At 52.1% G+C, this 14,876-nt stretch overlaps 1 protein-coding gene across 3 annotated transcripts in view; it reads right to left on the bottom strand.

Annotated features, from left to right (window-relative positions):
* Positions 1 to 2,236: 2,236 nt before the first annotated feature.
* Positions 2,237 to 14,876, bottom strand: part of NF2 (NF2, moesin-ezrin-radixin like (MERLIN) tumor suppressor) — a 96,576-nt gene continuing 83,936 nt past the window's right edge. For all 3 annotated transcript variants that reach the window (XM_007975345.3, XM_007975343.3, XM_007975344.3), the window contains one exon: positions 2,237 to 6,063. Coding sequence is in view for 1 of the 3 variants with exons in the window: in XM_007975343.3 (XP_007973534.1) it covers positions 6,013 to 6,063 (51 nt within the window). In the remaining 2 variants the exon portion in view is untranslated. The remainder of the gene's footprint in view (positions 6,064 to 14,876) is intronic.

Genomic DNA, 14,876 nt, shown 5'->3' on the forward strand with positions numbered 1-14,876 from the left:
CCCTGGGGAACAGCTGCCAGGTACTCCCCACTCAGACGAAGACCAAAGGCAAAGAATGAAGTGCTAGCAGGGAGGCCAGAATGAGACACTTGGGGCTCCAACGGGACTGGCAGCAAATGCCACAGTGAAGCACTGAGGTCTGGCCCCCCGCTTTGCATTTACAGCAGGGTCACCACAGACTAGAAAAAACAGCAAAGAATTCAACTGATCTCGATACCAAAATACCATTAGAATCAGTCATTGGAACTCTGGTGTTAGTAATTCTAACTACTTAATGGGGACCTCTGATCTCAGTGAGGTCACATTTACTATTTTGGTGGGGGGTGAGTCGGGTTGTCTTTAATGTAAAGGTTAAGTGAAAATATTGCCTGAATGGCTTTAAATGACCAATATTTTCAAAGTGCTTTCTTTGGCTTAGACTACATAGGAAATCAAACTGCTTCCAATTACTAAAAATAACAATCTACATTTGAGAAATGAGTTTATATTATTCATCTAATAAAAAGTCTAGGCTGGGCGTGGTGTCTCATGCCTGTAATCCCAGCACTTTGGGAGGCTGAGGCGGGCGGATCATAAGGTCAGGAGATCGAGACCATCCTGGCTAATACAGTGAAACCTCGTTTCTACTAAAAATACAAAAAAATTAGCCGGGCATGGTGGTGGGTGCCTGTAGTCCCAGCTACTCGGGAGGCTGAAGCAGGAGAATGGCGTGAAGCCGGGAAGCGGAGCTTGCAGTGAGCAGAGATCGCATCACTGCACTCCAGCCTAGGCAACAGAGTGAGACGCCATCTCAAGAAAAAAAAAAAAAAACAAAAAACGTCTAATTAGTAACCCTTTTTTTTTTTTTTTTTTTTTTTTTGAGACAGTCTCGCTACGTTACCCAGGCTGGAGTGCAGTGGCATGATCTTGGCTCACTACAGCCTCACACTCCCAGGTTCAAGTGATCCTCCTACCTCAGCCTCCCAAAAAGCTGGGCCTACAGGTGCAGCTACCTTACCTGGCTAATTTTTAAATTTTTTGTAGACATGGGGTCTCTATGTGGCCCAGGTTGACCAATTCTATATATTCAAAGCTAACAACAAATTGTTAAAACTTTTCATATTCTTGCCGGGCATGGTGGCTCACACCTGTAATCCCAGCACTTTGGGAGGCCAAGGCGGCCAGATTGCTTGAGGTCAGGAGTTCGAGACTAGCCTGGCCAACATGGTAAAACTCCGTCTCTACTAAAAATACAAAAAAATTAGCTGGGCGTGGTGGCAGGCGCCTGTAATCTCACCTACTTGGGAGGCTGAGGCAGGAGAATCACTTGAACTGGGGAGGCAGAGGTTGTAGTGACCTGAGATCAGGCCACTACACTCCAGCCTGGATGACGCAGTGAGACTCCGTCTCAAAAAAAAAAACAAAACAAACAAAAAAAAAACTTTTTCATATTCTTTAGTTTATCCACTTCAAACATCCTTCTAAAAAAAAAAAACAGTTATGCATAACTGCAACATTTTGGGAAGATCTCGTGTATTCCGATAGGCTGTTTTCCTCACTGGCTTGTGCAATGAAAACCTGAAGTATGTCCTGACAGGTGTGTTGAGTGGGTCCCTTAGAAGTCCTGGCAGCCACACTGTGCTGTCTGAATCTCCGACTGGGGCTGCAGTGCTTCAGGACAGTTATCCTATAGAAGTTTTGGTCTTAATAAAGGACTTTTGTTGCTTAAGAAAACAGAAGCAAAACCAAAACCGTAAGCTCTGCAGTGGTGCTTTCCAACTTCAAGTGCAAATGTCGCATAGCCCTGACAGTGGCTGCGCCTCATTTACTCTGCAGACAGCACCTGGGCCCCAGGGGCTCTGCATGCACCCCCAGAGCCCGGAATGCCGAAAGCAGAAATGTCTGCAAGGATCACCCAGTCCAGCTCCCTAGTTTTCTGGTCTGAAATCACAGATGGGCAGGGACCACAGAGAGGAAATGGAGGTGCTGGGACGCCATGCAGGGCCCTTGCCGCCACCCCAAGTGCCCCCAGGAAGAGGGAGGGAGTTCTCCGGTGAAGGTGTCATTAGGGGTGTTGTGGAAGGAGGTGATTCTTTTGCCACCAAAGACAAGGGGCCAGAGGTGAAGGCCCGAGCAGTCAGGGACAGCAGCGGGCTCCTTTCTCCACAAAACCACAAGACCGCCCCACCACCCAGTCGCATTCTTGACGCCTCAATGGCCTGAGCAACAGGCAAACTGAGGAAGCCCAAGGCAAGTATTTTCCAGCTTAGAATTTTTATTAAAACAATCATTTAAATTACAATAGTTCCCCAGAATAGAAAATAGCCTTCCATGGTCTGGCCCTGACAGGAGGCAGGACTCGGGCCCTACAGGAAGAAGTGACGTCTGACATCTTTGAAAATGGATGGCGCTTCCCTGAAAGCCCTGGAGGGGCTGGCTTGGGCCCAGGGTCACTGGGCCAGGCTGTCTCCCTGCCAAGGCTGCTCCCTCCAGGGGCGGCGAGGCCCTGCCCTGTCAGTGAGGAACACTTAGACACTGCAGCTGGTTGTCAGTCTCTGGGCTCTTGAAAAAAAAAAAAGAGAGGGAAAGAGAGAAACCTGTCCCTAAAATTACAAGACACAGCCACTCATGAAGTGTTATGTAATGCCACAGGGTGCTGTCTAGCAGGGCCTGGCAGGTACATGAATAACAGGGTGCACAACACAGGTCGGGGGGACTGCTGTGGCTGAGGTGGGGCCTCGATCAGGATGAACGAAGCCGTCTGTGCCGCACAGCTGTACACGGCTACCAGCCAACAGGGCAGCCTCATGGATATCATGAGCTGGGCAGTGACCTCATGAATGATCCCGGTGCCGTGGGGCTTCTGCCTAGGCAGAAGCGCTCATAATGAAATCACTGTGGCCAGGACGCTGCTCTATGGGCTTGAGACTTCCTTACTTGACAAGCTCCCAGGCCCTAAAATGTTCGCTTAAAAAGGACGCAGTCTGGCCAAGTGCGGTGGCTCATGCCTGTAATCCTAGCACTTTGGGAGGCTGAGGCGGGCGGATCACCTGAGGTTGGGAGTTTGAGACCAGCCTGACCAACATGGAGAAATCCCATCTCTACGAAAAATACAAAATTAGGCAGACGTGGAGGTGCGTACCTGTAATCCCAGCTACTCGGGAGGCTGAGGCAGGAGAATCACTTGAACCTGGGAGGTGGAGGTTGTGGTGAGCTGAGATCATGCCATTGCACTCCAGCCAGGGCAACAAGAGCAAAAACTCTGTCTCAGAAAAAAAAAAGGATGCAGTCATCCCAGCCACAGGAACCAGTCTCTGAAAACAAGGCATCTCTTTCATTCTTTCTCCTGCTGCTGGGGCTTGGGACGCTCCTGAGGCCCATCCTCCTCTCCACCTTCTCCATCTGTGGGGAGGCACCTCGGATTCCTGCCTCAAGGAGGGGGAAGTGCTCCTGGCTGAGCAAGGTCCTACAGTCCCCAGCCTGCTCCCTGGAGCCCCAGGTGCTTCTGCCACAGCTCAAACACCAGCCAGCTCCCTTGAGGCCGCATGGCTTGGCACTTCCCAGACTTCAGAAGTACACACGGCAGTTAAAGAAGGAAACAAAGCCCAACAGTGTTTTTATAAACCACCATATGCTCCCGCCTGCAGCCATTGTTAAAGAACAAATTTACAGGTCAGGAGGAAAGTAACTCCCGGTGGAAATTCAGGGATGGGCTTCAAGACTGAGAAGAGGCCAGGCATGGTGGCTCACACCTATAATCTCAGAACTTTGGGAAGCCGGGGCGGGAGGATCACCTGAGGTCAGGAATTCCAGACCAGTCTGGCTAACATGGCGAAACCCCGTCTCTACTAAAAATACAAAAATTAGACAGGCGTGGTGGCACATGCCTGTAATCCCAGCTACTTGTGAGGCTGAGGCAGGAGAATCTCTTGTACCTGGGAGATGGAGGTTGCAGTGAGCTGAGACTGCACCACTGCACTCCAGCCTGGGCGACAGAGAACGACTCCATCTCAAAAAAAAAAAAAAAAACAGAAAACTGAGGAGACAGAGTCAGATCTCACTTTACAAATGCCTGAAGCTTCTGCTCCTAGCTGGGCCAGACTAGGAGAAGCCACAGGGCCACAGCATCCACACTTGCGCTCTAGGTCTGCAGTCCCACCCTGCAGACCCTAAGTGGCTGTGCGGCACCCAGGGCTGGTTTCCTTGGGGCAAGGTGGCCCAAGCAGGTGCTGAGCAGCCTGACCCCGTTAGGTCAGCCTGATAGTGGGAAGAAGACAGGATCTCTGTGAGCCGCTCAGTTTCTCAAAACCAGACGGAATTGCCAGAGACCACCTCTGCTCTCCAAAAATCTCAAGGCCCCCATAGCCTCCGGTTACTAAGCATCTTTTATCTGATTAAGACAAATCACCTGCTTTGCATAACAGCCAAACTGGAAGGATCTCAAGGGCCCTGGATGGCCACAGCAACATCAGTCATGGAGAAATGAAAGGGCAAGAAGGGGCAGGGTGTGGTGGCTCACGCCTATAAGCCCAGGTTTGAGTTTTGAGAGCAGCCTAGCTAACATGGCAAAACCCCGTCTCTACTAACAATACAAAACATTAGCCAAGTGTGGTGGTGCATGCCTGTAGTCCCAGCTACTTGGGAGGCTGAGGCAGGAGAATTGCTTGAACTCAGGAGGTGGAGGTTGCAGTGAGCCGAGATTACGCCACCACACTCCAACCTGGGTGATAGAGCGAGACTCCAACTCAGAAAAAAAGAAACAAAGAAAGCGCAAGAAGGTGGCCCCAGCCCAGGGAGTGAGCCGTGGGGTGGTTCTGTGGCCCTCTGCTGCCTGGTATGGAGGTGGGTCCTGTGACAGCCTAGGTGAGTGCCACCTGCGGGTGGATACCTGCATCGGGCCTGTGCTGGGAGGGGCACAAATGGCCCTTGCCGGCCCCCAGGGAATAGAAAATTCAGGGTCTGAAGATCAGGGACAAGGGCAACAACAAAGTGAGGCCTGGGTACAACAGTGGGTTGGGAAGTGGCCTGTGGCCACTGGCACGTGGCCAGGAGGGAAGGTGAAGCAGAGGGGCCATGCAGACTGGGCCGGTGGAGCTCGGAGTCTGGGTCAGCGAGAAGCAGCACCTGTAGAGCCACAGGGCTTATGGATCCCTGGTCATAGCTGGGTTACGGGTGCTGACTACAGTAAGACCAGGGAGTGCCCCAGCCCCACACAGGCAGGAGCATCTATGGGCTTTGGGCAATGGGGAAGACATGAGTGGCTCCTGCCTGCCTCTCGGACCCTGGTCTAGTGTGGCCAGAGCGGGAGAGAGAGTACCCTGTACCATCAGCTCCCACACGGCACTACCCAGCCCCTCGGCTAGCAGTCAGCCTGCATCACAGCTTCTGCCTAAAGTCTCTCCCCAGCCACAGCTGCCCTGCCTATTCCCCACCAGCTGCCAGCCAGAGCGCCGCCTTGGGGTGCCTGGCGGGGACCCAGCCCTTGCTCATCACGAGCTCTGGGCGGGCTCCCTAAAGATGAGAAGCCGGCAGGCGTGCTGGGCCTGGGATCCGCTGGGCTGGGCTGCTTCGCTGCATGACAGTTCCTCACCCGTGGGGGAATGAATGTTCCGGAACCCTGGGCAGGGTGGGGATGCTGGCACTGGCCTCTCAGGGCTTCAGTATCTCACTCCCTACAATGACTTCCCAGGCTGGGCAGTGGAGGTCAGCTCTGGAGTGCAAGACACACACACACCAGGGTGCCTTGGATGAAGGGAGTCAGGAATCCCACATCAGACAAAGGAAGACAAATACTTCTTAAAACTAAGACTCAGGTCAGAGAACTAGAATCCCATGAGAGAAATCTCTACAGGGTCGTAGTTCAAGGCAATTGCACATAAGAGGGGCTGGGCTCTTCACTCAGCTGGGGAAAGTTCTGGAGCTCCCACGGAAACCCCCAGCCAGCTCCCTATGGATGGCTCTCTTGGTATCTGGTCCATCCCGCGGTCCCAGGAGCAGGAGAAGTGGCAGGTCCTGGGGTGGCTGGGTCACCTGCTAGAGCTCTTCAAAGAAGGCCACTCGAGACTTGGCGCTCTGCAAGGTGAGCTGTAAGAAAGCAGAGAAGAATTTGAGAGGGCACGAGACCTCTGCTCTGTCACACAGGGTCCTGTCCTGCCACTTGGACTCACCTCAAAGGTGGTTGGGAGAGAAAGGGAAGCCTGTTCAAATAGATGCTCAAGAAGTTGGTGGTCAGTCCCAAATAAGCGGCCAGATTTGCCCAATAATTCAAATTAGGAGGTGACAAATAAGGACGTGCAAAGGGAAGGCTGGTGGGCAGAGGCACACCATCAGGAAAAAGCCGTCAGCATTGCCTCTTGACAGAGGACCGGAGATCCCTGGCTATTTTAATAGATTCTCACATTCCCATCTACCAAGGTCCCTGAGCCACCTCTGTGGTGTGCTGTCTGCGGGGCTTGGCAGGGTGAGCATCTTAGTCCTCATGCCCTGGCAACATGGCTGCGGTAAGGTGACGTGGCCTCGGGCAAGGCAGGCCTGTGGCAGATGAGGAAGAATTTACCCCTTCTACTCCTGGTTTCCCAGGTGGTCCCGAAGCAAACTTACGCATGACCTGGCAGCTGAGAAGGGGTTTCTCTCCACGAGCTGGAGGCAACGCCTTTCTCAGTGTGGCTGGTGTAGGCAGGGAGGGATGGTGCACATGGGCAGTACTCTGCCCAGCAAATGTAAAGGACAGTCAGGGAGATGTGGAAGGGGATGGGGTGGATCAGGGACTGAGCTCTTGGCATGGTGAAGTTTGCAACCTCCTAAGCCCCTGACTCTGGGCCACTTCCCAGCATCTCCCTGGACAGAAGCATCTGGAGCCAGCACTCTCCCTATTCCCTGCTCTCTGCTGACTCCTGAAATCAATGCCTTGGATGTGACTGTGTTCCATTTCCAGCTCCGGGACTTCCCACAGGAGTGCGGGGGTGGAGGGCAGGGAGTCCGTACCATTCATCTTCATATCCCCCAAATATCTGGCTTAGTGCTGTGTGCCGATCAGGAGTTCAAACAATGTTTGTTAAGCGACCAGGACATGGGCTATGACGAAAACTAAACTGAGGTGCGCAGGAGAGGCAAGAGCTCCATACGGGGCTGAGAAGGTCTGAGAGCTCACTCTCTGCCATCACCAGCTCACTGCGGACACCCTTGACCTCTCTGAGCCTCCTTTCTCTGGAGGTTGCCATGGGGCGGGCAAGATGGTCTGGCCCATTCTCTCGACCCCTCGAGTCTGCATGTGAAGAGTCCTCAGTACTATCGGCGGCTCCATAAAGGGCAAGTGAGGGAAATTCCAAACCGACCACTTCACCATCAGAAGACAGACAGCACTAGTGTGCTCAGAATGAGACAGCTTGAGAGCGACGCTTTAAATCCTGCCAAATCTTTTGGCCTTGAAGTTCCCGACTAACAAGCGGAATGTGGGGAGGCAGCTCAGCTGCTTTCTTCAGCGGAACGAATTTCAGAGTCCTTTGGAAAGCCTGGTTCTGATGGGAATGGAGAGCCCTTTTTTGCCTAAATGGAACTCCCTCTAGAAGGGAACTGCGTCAGGATGGGCTTCTCCCTAAATGTAATCGGGAGGAGAAGGGCCAGGAGTTATGTGCCCTGTGATAATGGGAATCAGAATGGTCACTGGGGAAGAAAGGAGGAAGAGCTTTAGCTGCCAGATAACTACTGGGGCAAAAATGGGAGAGGGTTTAAATGAAAGCATGTGAGCCCAGTGTCTCCGCTCAGGTTTCTGAAAAGAACAGCCACTTTGAGTCAGACACAGGCACAGTCAGCTGCCTGGGCCACTGACCAGCTGTGTGGCCCTGGGCAGGTCATTTGCTCCCCTCTGGCCTCAGTTCCTCACTGTGAATCGGGCGTGATGGCAGCCCCTTCCTCATGGGGTGACAGGCAAAGGAATTGGGAACCGTGTGTGATGCGCTCAGCACTGCGCCTGGCGCATGGTGGGAATTCGACAGCTGTTATTGCTAATAGCAGCATCACGCTTCTCCCCTCCCCAGCCCTGGCTCCTCTCCTTCCAGCAGGGAGCAGGATGCTCGTTAAGAAGGGGTGCAGGCAACAGCAAGGTCATGTATGGCACTGGCCTCCATGCCTACCAGGCGGGCCAAGTGATGCCCCATGAAGCCTGGCCACTTCCCCAGGCAGGGAGCCCAGGTTGTGGGGGACTTGAGAGGTTCCTGCCCATTTGTGCAATGTTGGCTCCAAGAATTCCTGGATCCTCCACCAGAGGAGCATGCTGGCTGTCCCCTCGAGGTGCCAGGGGAGGGTTCTGGCAGTGCCAGCAGCACCAGATTCCAGTGACTCAAGCATGTGCTTATTAGGATGCAGCGTGCTCTCGGGTGGGCGGGCTGCTTCCTGAGCCCCACCCCAGCTGCACTGCAGCACCTCAGCCCCACCTCTTATCTTGCAAGAGCAGGAGCCTCGCCTCAGCCACAAGTAAAGGTAGAGAGGAAAATCAGTCTGCCTACACAGAAGTAGGAAGGCACCACAGCCACTGGGCAGGACAGAGAGCCGCAGTCTTCCAGAAGGCACTGAGGTGGTCAGAGGGAAAGGCAGACCCACCAGCTGGAGGCAGCCATGACCTGGCTGCACTGGTCAGCAAGGGCTGCTGCCTGAGGGCCCTGGGAGCCTTTGGCCACTGCTGCTTGCTCCTCAGACAGACCTGGCTGCTGCCACCCCACCCTTTACCCTCACTGTGCAGTTACTATGGGTTTCCGTCCCCGCAGGAACCCCGGAGTCAGAATTTACTGAACAGTGCTCCTCCCTCCTGCTGGAGTGGCCCTCCCAGCCACCCCCATGGCTCTGCTTCCACCTCGGCAGTATCCTTTATCTCAGACACCAGGATGCCCTCCTCCAAGCAGGTAAGGAAGGCAGGCAGTGAGACAAGGAGAGCCCTTGGCTTTCTTTCCTGCAGGTAGAGGCTCAGGGGAGCCATTTGCCCTCAGGCAGGAGTTTTTCTACAGAGAGCTTGGGAAGCCTCCCTGCCGGGCACACAAACAGCTCTGCCACCTGCACGCCCTACCTGGGCACTGTCTCGCCCCTCCAGTGGGCAGGCTCCTCACCTGTGGATCTTTCACCATCTGCTGCTTCTAGAAAGCTCACTGGCTGTCACATTTACAGTACACCCACAGGCAGGAAGTATTCATAACGGAAAAGGCAAAAGCTCAGAAGAAATGACAAAAAGCTAGCCCTTCGTAAAATAAACGCTGCCTCCGAGTCTTCTTTTTAAACACATGAAAACCAGCTAACAAGTTTCCTGGTTCCCCTGCGATGCTCTCATACCCTAAGGTGTGCAGGCCCACCAGTGTTAGGTACATCTTCCTGCTCAGCAACCGGCCTGGGTCCCTCTACACTGCCCAGCAACACCTGCTTGCTAGAGCCAGAAGAGGCCTCCCAAGAAGGCCTTCACCTTGCCCTATGTTGCACTGTGAGTTGAGCACTGAAGCCACTCTGATGAGTCCCATCCCCACCCTGAATTCCAAACAAAAATGCCCATGCTCCCTTTGGCAGTCCAGCAACAGCCCTCCCCTCGCCCATCCTTGCCTGCCTGAGTGGAGTCCCCCCAGGAGGGCGGGGAATTCCTTGCATGCACAATGAGTATCTTGAAGGTTATCCAGAGAGAAGAGGTCTCCAAATTTCACCAAGTAACAAAGCAGAAGCACCTCAGGGTGTACAACCAGGGTCTCCAAGGCAGTGGCTGCACCAGTCTGGGACCTGCCAAGTCTGGTCAACTGCCTTTGAATCCTTCTGAAGACAAGTGGGCCAAGCTTTGGTGAATGTGACCAGTGACATCTGCCATGCACTGTCCTTCAGAACTCTCACTGAATCTAGACGAGGTCTAACCATGGGAGTCCCGCAGCAGGGGCAGGCTATAAACCCAAGGGCCCTGCTCAGAATCTCCAACCCAAAGCACTCCTGCCAGTTCCCTGAAGATGCCTACAAGAACATGAAGCCTCCGCACCAGGCATGGGCTGACCCGCTGCTCTCCTCCAGCTGTCTCTTCACATCTGATTAGAATTAGCCGTGTGAATAACACAGAAGGAATTAAGTTCTCTCTAGACTGAACCGGCTGCTCAAGTCTGTCACTAATCCAATTCCATTCTGAGGAGACGAACTTCCTTTTCTTTCTCTGTGGCGGATCTCTGAGGCTTTATTGCTATCTGACTGTTCATCTTCACATCCCCCCTCTGATCCACTTGTTGGCGCCTGGCTTTTCCTTCCTGCCCAACATCGAGACTCAGCCCCTCAGCCCCGGCAGAGTCCCTTTCCCCCTGCCCACTTGTCCATAAAACTGCCAGCTGTTTGTGACAGCCAGCAGGCTGTGAGAGGGCAGGGGAGAACTTAGGAGAGTTCCACTCTGGCAGAGCTGGGCATCCTTACACTCCCCAAATTGTGTGTGGTGTGACAAAAACAGGCACATTCACCCGCTCTAAACAAGTTCAGATTCAGGAGACACATCTGTCTACTTTAAAAGACAGAGGAGGCTGGCTAAAAGAACCTGGTACCCGGCCGGCACTCTCTAACCCAGGCATGCAATCTGTATCTTCAACTGTTCCTCCTCACTGCTACCTGAGGATTTTGGGTGGCCCATTAAGGTACTCCTGAGAAATGGCCCCAGGGTCTGGAGAAAGCAAGCCTGGAAGGCACCTGGGACAAACATTCCCCTGCTGCCCTGCCAGCAGCGGAAGGCTTCCAGCTACAAAGCCTCCGCCAGCATCATTCCTGAGAGTGCCCCCTGCTGGAAAACCACAGTACGAGGCGCACGGCCAACTCTCCTTCCAGCTCTCCTCTAAAAGTCCTTTTGGGGGATCGTTTCCCAAAGTGATGGGAGGGTAACTAAATGTATTCCGGCACGGAGCCTGCAGCAGCAAGCCTGCTTGATTAAGAATGAATTACACTTTCATCAGCACAGAGAGAAAATTGATTCACAAGGCTGCATTGTGATCATCTTGTTCCTAAAGCAAGGGAAGGTGGGGGGAGACACAGAGCCACTTCGGCTATCAGTGGTGAGAGAAAGGAAGCTGTACAATTAAGCTGGGGAACAAAACTAATCAGAGCACCAGGATTCCTTCAGCTCGTCTCTGGGGGCCTTGCCTCAATCCACTCATCCCAAGGGAGGAGAAAAGAAGGCAGGAGGGGACCATCTCATTCATTTTAAACAATAAGACTCACAGCGCTGAACCCATTTTAGATACTAACCTAATAACTCCAGGTGCTGGGTCTCTGCTTGTCCCATAAAAATGCAGTGTAATTGAAATGTGAGCCCTAAAATCATGTTATACTTCCTCACCACTACTACATATTGAAAACGAAGGAGCGGGGGAGGGTGTAGACACAAAAGGACGCGCAGATCCTCTGGCACGCGGATCCACGGGGAGAAAGCAGAGTCAGAGCAGAAAGGTGACAGCTGAATCCAGTAGCAGCAAATTCCAAAAGAATCTTTGGTTTGGGGTGTGGGAAACCTTCCCCCTTCCAAATGAGCCAAGAGGAAGGGCCAGTGAAGGGGGATGGCTGTACTAAGTGCCCAGATCAAGATTTTCTTTTTCTTTTTCTTTTTTTTGAGACGGAGTCTCACTCTGTTGCCAGGCTGGACTGCAGTGGCGCGATCTCGGCTCACTGCAACCTCTGCCTCCCGGGTTCAAGCAATTCTCCTGTCTCAGGCGCGTGCCACCAAGCCCAGCTAATTTTTGTATTTTTAGTAGAAACGGGGTTTCACCGTGTTGGCCAGGATGGTCTTGATCTCTTGACCTCGTGATCTGCCCGCCTCGGCCTCCCAAAGTGCTGGGATTACAGGCATGAGCCACCATGTCCCAGATCAAGCTTTTCTGCAGTCTTGCTAGGGACAGTTTGCACCCAAATGCCATCTGGTGATGTGCACAGTGGGAGCACTATCCATACACTTATCCTACACAGAGGTGGAATGAAAGGCCAAGTCCACCCCAATGAACAAATCCAATGTGGTATTAGCGACTTTATCTGCTCTCAAGAGAAATCTGCCACTGAATACCCAAGGAGCCTTTTTTGTGTATTAATCCCTGAGGGACCCAAAGCAGCAGAAGCTGCCTGGAAACCTGTCTGCCTGCTTTGCCGGCTGCCCTGTGGCGCCGGCGGGGCCCTCCGCTGCTCCTCTGTTCCTTCCCCTGACAAATGGCCTAATGGGCCTGATTCACCTTACTGGGCAGGTGGCGGCTATCTACTGAGTGATCTGAGCAAGAGCCTTAGGAAAAAGGTCCAGATAGACTGATGTCATTTTAAAATTGCCAACATCAAAAGAGAAATCACAGCAAGGATCATGAGAACAGAACAGCAAGGATCATGAGAACAGAACCTCGGGCTCGCAGAATGAGTTTGCATCCGGCTTTTCCCTCCCACTGTTGCAGCAACAAATCCGGTGATGGAGGAGGGCTGCACTGAAACATATCTTCAGTGCCCAGGGGCCAAACGGGATGTTTTACTGCATCAAATAAGGCCTGGTAATATCCTCAGGCACTTCCAAATGGTCGTAAAATACCTAGGCAGGCAAGGCAGGTTTGTAGGCTCTTCAACACCTCCCAAAGAATAACTGCTTGACCAGGTAAAGTCTCTTAACCAAAAAGAGGATTGGCTTGTAGACTTTTGGAAAAGAGGCTGATAGTTCTTCTATCTAGAGCTACCAGAAACAAGCAAGAAAACTAAGCTCTCAACAGTTAACCAGTTAACTCAGTGTGTGAGAGTGGTAGGAGTGGCCTTCAGGGATGAGCTCAAGGTGTCCCAGCCGGGAGGAGCACTAAGAACAGCCCACAGTTCCTAAAGCCTTCCCTGGGCTTCCACAGAGCCAGGAAGTGGAGAGGAAGAATTCGGATGGTCACTGCAATTTCTTCCCAGTGTGCTACGCCCACATCTGGTGCTGCTACTGCTCCCTGTTAATGCTTGCTACCCACCCCACTCACCACTCCTTTTTCTTTCCTTCCCCCTCTCACCCTGCCTTGCTCCAGCAACAAGAAAGGGAAGGTTCGGGGCTGGCGAGCCAGTATGCTACCTTTTATGTCAAGGCCAAGGATGCTCTACCCATACAACACCCAGTTCCTAGAGCAAGCAGAGCCATTCGGCCCACTGGGGTCATAAGGAGGGTTGGCTATATTAACTACCTATTAAACTTAAGTAATTTAGCAGCCATCTTCAGGGCTGGCAGTGCAGACCAGAGGTCGCCAGGGGGGCTCTAGCCACTCGTTTTAATTGTGGGAGACGCCTTTCCCGCATATGCAATCTCTCTCTGTGATTTATCACTTCCCCGGGTGCTTTTTTAACTGTTCTACTTCACTTCACCGACTCTGCAACTCCAAGGGGAGCCCGCACAAATTGAAGATGACATTGGACTTTTATGTCTTCCTGATCCAAGAGAAGCTGCTGGCGCTTGAGATAAATGTCAAGGCTCCTCTTCTTCCTGTTCCTCCATCAGTGGAAACCACAGCTGGACCTTGACGGTTCAAACCATTTACTAATGAAATAAGCTTTCTAAGCTCCACCACCCCCATGATTTCTCATCCATCAATTTCCTTGGAAATCCTGTGCTCCCTGGGAGACCACAGGCACAAAAGTGATGACTTTGTTTGCTGGCACTCAGACCAGCTCAGGATCGGGAGACTGAAACCCCTCTTTTGAGAAAGGATGAAAGAAAGACCCTGAATGTATATATTCCAAGACTGCATTTTACCTTCAAGGTGTGGTGGTACAGTTATGCCACACCAAGCCACCACTCCCATCATCAGCACTGTGGCTCTGAAGGCACAAAAGTCAGGCTCAAGGCACCCTGTGTCCCCCAACCCCAGCCTGACTGCCAGACTCATTCCCCTCACTTGGAAGGCTCAGATGCCAGGACACGTGTTGCTCCCACTGAGAATGAAACAATTCCAGGTTCCCTAGGGTGGCTTTTTGATGGCCACCATCAAAAATTCCAGGTTCCCTAGGGTGGCTAGCACTGCTCTGACTCAGATGCAAATGCCAAACTAGTTGTACTGATCATCAATTGGGAAAAATGGAAATATAGGAAGTTAAGATTAGCAAGAGGAGAAAAATATATCCTTGCAAACCCAAGTCAAATATTACAAGGAACCAGTGAAGTTAATTATGGCTATTTATTTATTTATTTATTTTTGAGACAGAGTCTTGCTCTTGTTGCCCAGGCTGGAGTGCAATGACATGATCTTGGCTCACCGCAACCTCCACCTCCCAGGTTCAAGCGATTCTCCTGCCTCCGCCTCCCAAGTAGCTGGGTTTACAGGCATGCGCCACCACACCCGGCAAATTTTGTATTTTGGGTAGAGATGGGGTTTCTCCATGTTGGTCAGGCTGGTCTCGAACTCCCAACCTCAGGTGATTCACCTGCCTCGGCCTCCCAAAGTGCTGGGATTATAGGTGTGAGCCACTGTGCCTGGCCAATTATGGCTTTTTAAAAGTTTTTACTTCCAGCCACGTAGCAATTAATACAATGAATGAATATGCCCAGCACAAGCTGTGTACCTAGATTTGGCGGTGTGGCCCACATGCTGTCCTTCGCCCTTTGCTGCAGGATCACAAGCAGATTTTCACTTTTCAGAGTTTTAACCCCTTACTGAGCTCTGACTGTGCACTGAGTGTTTCATGCACATTCTCTCATTTATCCCTCACAACAGTCCTGGGGGCAAAGACTATTTTTATTCACCTTTTGAAGGTGAGGACACTGTGCCTCGAGAGAGTAAGAATTCATCCTTTTTTATGGCTGCATGTATACATATGTAACAAACCTGCACGTTGTGCACATGTACCCTAGAACTTAAAGTATAATTTAAAAAAAAAGAGAGAGAGGGAGAGAGCGAGCATAAGAATTATAGAAAAAGGAAGTG

The sequence above is a fragment of the Chlorocebus sabaeus genome, chromosome 19, assembly GCF_047675955.1.
Source record: "Chlorocebus sabaeus isolate Y175 chromosome 19, mChlSab1.0.hap1, whole genome shotgun sequence".
NCBI lineage: Eukaryota > Metazoa > Chordata > Mammalia > Primates > Cercopithecidae > Chlorocebus > Chlorocebus sabaeus.